This window comes from Lolium perenne, chromosome 1 (genome assembly GCF_019359855.2).
Source record: "Lolium perenne isolate Kyuss_39 chromosome 1, Kyuss_2.0, whole genome shotgun sequence".
NCBI lineage: Eukaryota > Viridiplantae > Streptophyta > Magnoliopsida > Poales > Poaceae > Lolium > Lolium perenne.
The window spans coordinates 6,880,849-6,891,282 of NC_067244.2; the positions used below are offsets into that span (position 1 = coordinate 6,880,849).

The 10,434-nt window shown below is 48.2% G+C and overlaps 1 protein-coding gene across 1 annotated transcript; it reads right to left on the reverse strand.

The window, feature by feature from the left end:
• Positions 1-562: 562 nt before the first annotated feature.
• Positions 563-2,033, reverse strand: LOC139831249 (uncharacterized). Its single transcript, XM_071820579.1, has 4 exons — positions 1,483-2,033; positions 1,227-1,400; positions 1,014-1,124; positions 563-896 (listed from the first exon to the last, which is right to left on the reverse strand). Exons 1-4 carry the CDS (start codon positions 1,743-1,745, stop codon positions 563-565), a joined length of 882 nt encoding a protein of 293 aa, XP_071676680.1. The 5' UTR covers positions 1,746-2,033.
• Between the last annotated feature and the right edge of the window lie 8,401 nt (positions 2,034-10,434).

Below are 10,434 nucleotides of genomic sequence, written 5' to 3' on the forward strand. Positions count from 1 at the left end.
CTGGCGCGGGCGGCGTGTCGTTGTCGTCATCGTCCGTTCACCGACGACGATGACGAAGACGCCATTTCTTCCAGTTCACTGGTGGAAAAAAGGGCTTTGGTCGCGGTTGGCAACTGCCATTAGTCGCGGTGGCGCAACCGCGACCAAAGCTGCGCGACTAAAGGCCCCCCCCTTTAGTCGCGGTTCCTTACGAACCGCGACTAAAGGCCCGTCCACGTGGGCCGCAGGCGAGCGCCAGGGCGGAGGACCTTTAGTCGCGGTTCTTCTGGCCAGCCGCGACTAAAGGCCTCCGCAGGGTTTAGGGTTTTAGCCCCCCTCCCCCTAAATCTGGTTTCTTTTTAATTTGTATTATTTTATTTCTTTTGGGTTTTAATTTTGAAGGAGTTTCACATATTCTACGGTACTGTATACATACATGCATATGAATGTACAATTTCAAACAAATTTGAAATTAGAACCAAAAAGAATTCAAGAGGAATATACAATATATATTCAATATCGGATCACCATATACAATATATATTCAATATCGGATGACCATATACAATTTTGAACAAGTTAGTTACAAATTCTGGTGCATATAAAGTTCTACGTCATCGTAATAGTGTTCTCCTTTAGGATCGATGACTTCCCTCGCCAACCATCCAGCTAGTTCCTCTTGAAGTGGTCGGAAGCGAGCTTCTGGACTAAGCGTCTTCCGGAGGTTATTCCTCAGGATGTTGTTCTCACACGTCTGGTCCCGCTCATTGCAGTATCTCCGGATCCTCTCACAAACATAGTATCCACATAGATTGGTCCCCGGTGGCTGAGTATCCCCAGTCGTCCGCACTGCCATTTTAAAAGATAGCTCTTTTTTGAATTCACCGACCTTGGTATCTACGAACCGTCTCCAAACCCTACGAGGCAAAGAAAATTAAATAAACAAGAGAGTTATTAATTAGTTACTTGATATTAGGAAATGATGAACGAAATAGGCCGATCGATATAGAGCGCAAATGAATGAAAATAATTACTTTTGCAACATTTTTCTCATGTCGCCCCAAAGCGCCGGATCCATATTCAGAGAGTCGTGGACGAGAACTGAGGAGGTCTGAACTTTAATTACCATAAGAATCCAGTGGAACCTGCGGACACGATACATGCACAGTCATGCATAACTCATCGATTAGCCACATACCATGCATGGAGTAAACAAAAGAGAATGTGCTCAAGACAGAAACACTCACCCAAAATGGTAAGGAAATAGAATATCACTTTTCTGTTGCTGTTTTCTAATAAACCGCCACAGGTCATCCTCCACGTCGGCGGGGTGGTGTTCTAACACATGTGAATTAACGATGTGTGGGTCAATGAACCCAACATCATGGATGTTCCTTATTCGCATTTCCCGCTTCTTCATTCTGCATAATAGCGTACACAACAAGATAGTTAGGACAGTGCAGGCAATGAACGAGATGGGGTAGAAATTAATAAATCACTTACAGAACGTAGCAACTGATGATAGATTTGTCGAGGTCGCGCAGATTGAACAGCTGGAACAATTCACTCAGAGGAATTTGTACCCAGTAATGTTTGAAGTGATGCTCATATCTAACTTCCGCATAGATATAGTCTTTGGCGTTTTTATGTTTTATGTAACCCTTGTACCAATTTAGCAGACCTAGCATTTGTCGAGGTAGATCCCCTTCCTGCGCAGGCTCGACGAGAGGGCCATTCTTCACATATGTAAATACTACGTCCTTCATTGGCGCCTCATCAAGGCCTAGCAGTGCACGAAGAGTGATACCTAACTCGGCCGCTTGTTCTCTGGCACTCGTTACAGTCAATCCATGTGCTGCCGCAGCTGCTACGATATCGGGGGCATCCGGATCGGCGGCTTGCACTATGAGCGGGGCGATCGATTGTTTACTTTGTTCCCCGAGCTGGGCAACTTCTTTCCCCCTTTCTAATTTTGACTCGGCCTCGTCCTTCACGGCTTTCTTCTCCGCCAACTCTTTCCTGTTCTTGAACGCGAGTGCTTGCCTACGAAGTTCACGTAAATAGTCGTCAGCAGATTCTTCGCGGCTTGGGACGGTGTGTTCAAAAATGACTTAGCCCACTGCTTTTCCTTGTCAGAATATACTGGCTTGGGCTCGCCCTCTATTTTCCTCTTGACGCTCGCCTTCCATTTCTCTAAATCAGCAGCCGCGCCCGCCTCGACTTCCTCGGCACTACTTTCCCAAGGCCTCGTGGGGAGAGGCTTCAGTGATACCTCCGGTACCTTTGTTTTCTTAGGTACGTAAGGGTCCGGGTTAATAACCCAGGACTGCTTCTGCTTCTTCGCCGGAGGTGGATTGGGGGGCGGTACCGGTGTCTGATCACCCGCCGGACGAGGACTGGGGGGCGGCGGCGTGGGCTGACGTGAATGAGGTGTATTAGGTGAAGCACCACCGCCACCGTCACCGCCACCGCCACCGTCACCGCCACCGCCACCGCCACCGTCACCGCCACCGCCACCACCACCACCGTACGGGGGTGGACTAGGTGGCGCCTCGCTGGAAACTTGATAAATTTCTTCGCCATAGAATGAATCGGCGCTTGACATCTCCAAGTCTTTTCACCCCTTCAGGTGTAGCAATGTCACTGTCCAGGTTCTCCAACCCGCGGACTAGCTCCTCCACCGTCACACGAGCATAGCCATCTTGAATGGGGTTGTTGTGGTGGAGTGCTCCAGTGGTAAAGCACCGCCGATGGCTACCTTCATGGACATGTTCCCGATAGGATAATACAGATGACATGCTTTCATCTCCTTTATATCGTCCACGGGGTAGCGAGGAGGCTCCGGTGCAGTAATTTCGACCACCAGAGGCTCCGGTGCAGTAATTTCTATCGTCGGTGCACCAGCCGGTGAGGCCTCCGTGGAAGCCACGCTGCTTCTTCTCTGCTGGCTTCCGAGATCCATTGGATGATCTTCAGCATGCTGCGCCCGAGCTGCATCTCTTTCGGCGACTAGTACACTCACGGTTTTCTTCATCACATCCATTTCAGTTACCAACTTCGCCACAACATCTCGCATCCCGATCCATCTTTCTCTTACGGCTTCGTAACCGTACGGGTCATCGTTCCGGGAACCCTATTTTCCACGGAATGGGCCCCATGCCTCGTATACGTCCTCCGTGTTCAGGATTCCCGAGGGCTTTTGTCAGGGCGTCGTTCTCTCTGTTGAACCTGATCCTCCCCTCTTGAGCCTCCCTCATTGCCTCAATAAGCTTTTGGGTGGGTGTAATTATTTTGCCCTGATAAACACACTCCCCTGTCTCCGGGTTCAGCGATCCCCCATGCCCGTACCACCAGCTTTTGGCCCTTGGGTCCCATCCCTCCGTACCTGGACGGATTCCTCGCGCCCTCAGCTCGTTCTCCATCTTCTCCCACTTAGGCTGCCAAAAGCGATACCCTCCTGGCCCCATTTTATGATTGTACTCCTTCTTGGCCGCATTTTCCTTATTTTTTCTCGATAGTTCAAGGAACTGCTCCGATTTCTTTTGCTTCACAAATTCTGGCCAATCATGTTGCAGTTTCTCATATTGTCCTATGAAATCCGGAGTCTTGCCCTGGTTGACAAAGTCATGGGCTAGATTTTGCTTGTATTTCCGGAATGCGTTGGCCATCCTAGAAAGAGCGAACTGTTTGACTAGCTTGCGCCTCTCCTTGTTTTCCGCAATCTTGTTACCCTCCTCATCGTATTTGCGGTATTCCGGAGGTAGAACAGAAATGTTCCATAAGCTTGTTGAAGCAATCTTTTTTCTCTCTTATCGACAAAAGTGAAACCAACACGTGCCTTCTTTGGCTCATTCCACTCCTGGCGGGTGATCGAGACGTTGTCTCTAACAACGGCTCCGCATTGGCTGACAAACTTGGTGGCGTTCTTGCTGGGCTCCAGCGGCCTGCCGGTTGCTTCATCGACAACATCGATGGTGCATGTTTCTCCTGCTTTCATCGTCTTGGTTGCGCCACGCTTTGACGACGTACTCGATTTTTTCGACGATCCGGCCGAGGGCTAAAATAAGAAAGAGAGTCGCGCGCGTTAGTACACACACATTTATTCAAATCAGTTAGTTTGTATCACCAGACGCTCAATATGTATATATATATACCTCGGCGCCGGAGGTGGTTGCTACTTCCAATTGAAGATCGTCGTTTATCGACGTTTCTTCGGCATCATCTGCTTGCTGACGGCGCCCTTCATCTTCACCCTCAAGGTTCAGATAAGAAGAGATATCATCTTCTTCTTCTCCGGTCGGCACATATAGAATATCGCCTTTTATGATGCCGAACATATGGTCTTCAGCTTCCGGATCATAGTTGGCCAGAATCGGGTCAGCTCTATCGTCCGCCATATGTCGATCCACGAAAACATGTAGTCAAAACAAATTAATTGTGTATATGCCAGCATTATCACATCTCTTCTACATATAAAGAGAGAGGGCGACGAGGGAGGCGAGAGGGGGGACGCGTGTTATATGCGGACGATCGACCTCGCAGTGACCGCGTGACCGAGAGACCGGTGGCGGTGGCGAACCGGTGGCGAAAGGGCGGTGGCGGTGCCGACGACACATAACCCTCGCCGCCCCCTCTCGATCCCAAAAAAAACACCGCGCGTATACGGACCCTCAGAACTCTCTCGATCTCTCCCGGCGACGCGGCGGCGGCGCCTCGATCTCTACTGTGGGACTCGAGGGCGCGGTGGCGGTGACGTTGGCGGTCCCTCCTTTCTCTCTCTTTCTCTCTGGCTCGCGAGAGGGTCGCGCGGTGCCCCCTCCGTATACACGCGGGACGAGCGCGAGAGTTTTTTTAAAGTCAAATTTTACTTTTTTTAAGTCAAAATTTAGTTTTTTTAGACAAACTTTTTAAGTCAATTTTTAGTTTTTTAAAATCAAATTTTAGTTATTTTTTATATTTGTTTTTTGTTTTAAATTAAAATTAACAACAATTAAAACTAAAAAAAAAAAGAAAAAAAAACGTCGGCGCCCCGGCCCTCCCTCCGTGACCCCGGCCTCCTCTCCTCCTCTCTCTGTCATGAGGCTGGCGGCCGGTCAATGGCGCGCGCGGCGGTCACGGCGTGGCGGCGGTCACGGGCGGCCGGGTCACGGCGGCGGCGGCGCGGTGCACGGCGGCGGTCACGGGCGGCGGCCGGTCACGGCGGCGGCGCGGCAGTGCATGGCGGCCGGGCGGTCGAGCGCGGACGACGGAGGCGGCGGCGGCGGGCGAGACGTACGGGTCGACGACGGAGGCGGCGTCGGTGACGAGGCGGCGACGACGAGGCGGCACGGCAAGACGGCACGGCAACGACGTCGACGTCGAGGGCGAGAGCTTCCGCGCGGGAGAAGAAGAGACCGGGGCGGCGGTTCGTGCCGCGCAGCATTTATAGCTCCTCACCTTTAGTCGCGGTTGGGGAGCCCAACCGCGACTAAAGGGTACCTTTAGTCGCGGTTGGTGAGCCCAACCGCGACTAAAGGATTTTTTCGCGAATTCTCGCGGTTCCGCGGAGAGGACCTTTAGTCGCGGTTGGCCGTGCCAACCGCGACTAAAGGCCTTTTTTCAAAATTCTTTTCATAAAACTAATTCATTTCAAAATTTCAAAAATACATATAATATATCAATAAATTCCAAAAAATAAAACTAATTCATTTCAAAATCTTAAAAATACAAATAATATATCAAAAAATTCAGAAAAATAAAACTAATTCATTTCAAAATGTTAAAAATACAAATAGTATATCAAAAAATTAAGAAAAGTAAAACTAATTCAATTAAAAATGTTAAAAATACAAATAATATATCAAAAAATTCAGAAAAATAGAACTAATTCAATTCAAAATGTTGAAAATACAAATAATATACCAAAAAAATCAGAAAAATAAAACTAATTCAATTCAAAATGTTAATAATACAAATAATATATCAAAAAATTCAGAAAAATAAAACTAATTCATTTCAAAATGTTAAAAATACATATAATATATCAAAAAAATCAGAAAAATAAAACTAATTCAATTCAAAATTTTAAAAATACAAATAATATATCAAAAAAATCAGAAAAAAAAACTAATGCAATTCAAAATCTTAAAAATACAAATAATATATCAAAAAATTCAGAAAAATAAAACTAATTCAATTCAAAAATCTTAAAAATACAAATTATCAAAAATTCAAAAAAATAAAACTAATTCAATTCAAAAGTTCGTTGGCCCCCTCTTCCCGCCTCTTTCCGCCGCCCGCCTCTTCCCTCCTCGTCTTCCCGCCATTTCTTCCCTGTCTTCCCGCCTCTTTCTTCCCACCAATTGTTTCCCGCCAATTTCTTCCGGCCTCTTTCTTCCCGCCAATTTTTTCCCGCCAATTTCTTCCCGCCACTTTCTCCCCGCCTCTTTCTTCCCGCCTCTGTCTTCCCGCTCCCATTTTTCCCGCCATTTGTCACTACATATAGGTAGCCCGGCTTGGCCAGCATCACATCTCTACAATCTCTCATCACTCTCTCATGGCTTCCACCGCACCCACTCTAACCTACCAGCAGGTGGAGGAGCTTTGCGCCTCGAACTACCCTTGCCCTCCGGGCTACCGCGTCCTCGCCGGGCCGGAGCCTAAGCGCCGGCGGCGTGCCGGTCCCTCCCGTCCCTCGGGTACTGCGCGCCGGCGGCCATCACGAACCACTACTACCTCGACCTCACGCCGGAGCAGCGGATGAATCCCCGCCGGCATCCCGATAACCAGCATACTTGGGACGCCTTCTTCATCAATCGGCGTGAGAGGGCGCTCGCTGTATGAGGAGGACGGTCTGCCTCCCGGAAACTTCCACGAGGCCGGCCGTCGGCTATGGTGGTACGGCCGGACTCTGCAGAGCGTCATGGACTACATCACGGCCGGCGATATCCCCGCCCGCGCTACCCCCCGTTCGAGCCACGAGCGCCGCCCGACGACAGCGACGACAGCAGCGACGACGACGCCGGCAACTTAGAAGGCGACGACTACCAGTACAATGGCGGCGGCTATGAAGACTACGAGTATGCATATTATACGCCTAGGCAGGAGTATGACTAAATCACTCCAAATTTCAAGTATGTAGGAGTATGACTTAGTCACTCCAAATTTCTGTATGCAGGAGTATGACTTAGTCACTCCAAATTTCATGTATGCGGGAGTATGACTTAGTCACTCCAAATTTCATGTATCATCGGTGCTATCTCGAGTCAATTGAATCATTCGAAAATGGACACCAAACACATCACGGGTAATATAATTCACATGATTCATTCAACAAAGTTTTGTAAAATAAATTAAAACACATCATTTCTTCCCATGAGTCCCAGCTTGCTTACGATTGAGCCGTATCAAAGGAGCATCCTCATCATTTAACTTAATGCTTGGGTCGGTGTTCACTTTGAAGGGCGGAATTTCAGCAAACATATTATAATCTTCGACATGTCTGTCTTGTCCTCCACTCCCACGATGTTTCTTTTCCTGAAAGAACAATGTGGCGCTTTGGATCATCGAACGATGTACCGATCGTTTTCTTATCTTTCCGTTTCCTCGGTTTGCTACTCATGTCCTTCACATAGAAAACCTGAGCGACATCTTTCGCTAGGACGAATGGTTCGTCAAGATAACCAAGATTGTTGAAATCCACCATTGTCATTCCGTATTGCTGGTCCACCTTTACCCCACCTCCTGTTAGCTTGAACCATTTGCACCGGAACAAAGGGACCCTAAAGGAGGGTCCATAGTCAAGTTCCCATATCTCCTCTATGTAACCATAATATGTGACCTTTTGCCCATTCTCGGTTGCTGCATCAAAGCGGACACCACTGTTTTGGTTGGTGCTCTTTTTATCTTGGGCGATCGTGTAAAATGTATTCCCATTTATCTCGTACCCTTGGAAAGTCGTTATAGTCGAAGATGGTGTCTTGGCCAACATGTACAGCTGATCTACAACCTTATTGTCACTCATTAAATGTTTTATCAACCAACCGCCGAAAGTCTCCATGTGGGCCTTCCTAATCCAGGATTCGAGGCTTCCCAGGGTTGTCCGAGCGTAAAATATTCTTGTGTTTCTCAAAGTACGGAGCAACCAAGCTGGAATTGGTCGAAGCGTGTGGTGTGCTTCGATCGAGAGAATGGCCGTCCATACATATCATTGATTTCCTTCCGATCGTGCCTTTTCCACTTAGTCTCCCCTCGTGCCGCGATTGAGGAAGACCAATCGGCTTAAGGTCAGGAACAAAGTCAACACAAAACTCAATTACCTCCTCATTTCCATAGCCCTTGGCGATGCTTCCTTCTGGCCTAGCACGGTTACGAACATATTTCTTTAATACTCCCATGAACCTCTCGAAGGGGAACATATTGTGTAGAAATACAGGACCGAGAATGGAAATCTCATCGACTAGGTGAACCAGGAGGTGCGTCATAATATTGAAGAAGGATGGCGGGAACACCAACTCGAAACTGACAAGACATTGGATCACATCGTTCAGAATCGTGGTAGAACTTGGATTGATTACCTTCGAGAGATTGCATTGAGGAATGCACATAGCTTCACAATGGGCGATCGAACATTTTCCGGCAGGAGCCCCCTCAAAGCAATCGGAAGCAATTGCGTCATAATCACGTGGCGGTCGTGAGACTTCAGGTTTTGGAACTTTTTCTCCGCCATGTTTATTATTCCCTTTATATTGGACGAGAATCTGACTGGACATTCTTACTGCTCAGGCATTCAAAAAAGATGACCTTCTCTTCTTTGGTAATAGAGTAGGTGGCACGACCTTGAAACCGTTCCGGATGCCGGTCATCAGGGTCTTTCAAACTTTGCTGGTCCTGCCGTGCTTCCTTTGTATCATTTGACTTCCCATACACGCCCAAGAAGCTTAGGATGTTCACGCAAATATTCTTCGTAACGTGCATCACGTCGATTGCAGAGCGGACTTCTAGGACTTTCCAATATTCTAGCTCCCGAGAATATAGATTTCTTCTTCCACATGGCTACGTGCCCGTCAGCTCCCTTCGGAACTGATTGTCCGCCAGACCCTTTCCAAAGATGACTGTCAAACCCTGGACCCTATCAAATCCCACCGCACCAGTGTGTTCCGCAGGCTTCGGCCGGTGATCTGCCTTGCCGTTGTAATGCTTGCCTTTCTTTCTTCCTGGATGACCTTTCGGAAGAAATCGACGATGCCCAAGGTACACGTTCTTCTTACAATTTGGCAAATGTACACTTTCGCCTCATGTAAGCAGTGCGTGCATGCATTGTATCCCTTATTTGACAGTCCCGAAAGGTTACTAAGAGCAGGCCAATCGTTGATGGTTACGAAAAGCAACGCTCGTAGGTCAAATTCCTCTTCTTTGTGCTCATCCCACACACGGACACCAGGTCTGCCCCACAGCTGTAAAAGTTCATCAACTAATGGCCTTAGGTACACATCGATGTCGTTGCCGGGTTGCTTCGGACCTTGGATGAGCACGGGCATCATAATGAACTTCCGCTTCATGCACAACCAAGGAGGAAGGTTGTAGATGCATAGAGTCACGGGCCAGGTACTATGGCTGGAGCTCTGCTCGCCAAAAGGATTCATGCCATCCGTACTTAGACCAAATCTTATGTTCCTTGCGTCAGCTGCAAAATCTTTGAACTCTCTCGTCGATCTTTCTCCATTGCGTTCCATCTGCGGGGTGTCTCAACTCCCCGTCCGACTTACGGTCCTCTTTGTGCCATCGCAACAACTTGGCATGCTCTTTGTTCCCGAACAGACGTTTCAACCGTGGTATTATAGGAGCATACCACATCACCTTGGCGGGAACCCTCTTCCCGGGTTTCTGGCCCTCAACATCGTCACCAGGGTCATCGCCTCGATCTTATAACGCAATGCAAGGTGCATACTGGGCATTCATTCAAATTCTCGTATTCACCGCGGTAGAGGATGCGATCGTTGATGCATGCATGTATCTTCGTAACCTCTAAACCTAGAGGGCAGACAACCTTCTTTGCTTCGTACGTAGTGGCGGGCAACTCGTTATTCTTTGGAAACATATTCTTCAACATTTTCAGCAAGTTTTCAAATGCCGAGTCAGCTACACCTGCCTCGTGCCTTCCATCTCAGCAAATCCAGTGTGCAGCCCAGCTTTTTCAGACCATCATCGCATCCGGGGTACAGCGCCTTCCTGTGATCCTCTAACATGCGATCCAAATTCTCCCTCTCTTTTTCAGTTTCGCAGCGTCTCCGTGCATCAGCAATGGTCCGACCAAGATCATCAACGGGATCATCACGTGCCTCTTCTTCACCTTCCCCTTCACCTTCCCCTTCACCTTCAGCATCCTCCATGAAAGTATCACCGAAATGAGCAAGATAGCTTTCATAGATGAAATCATCCCCTTCTTCATCTTCTTCAATAAAAACCCCTCTTTCT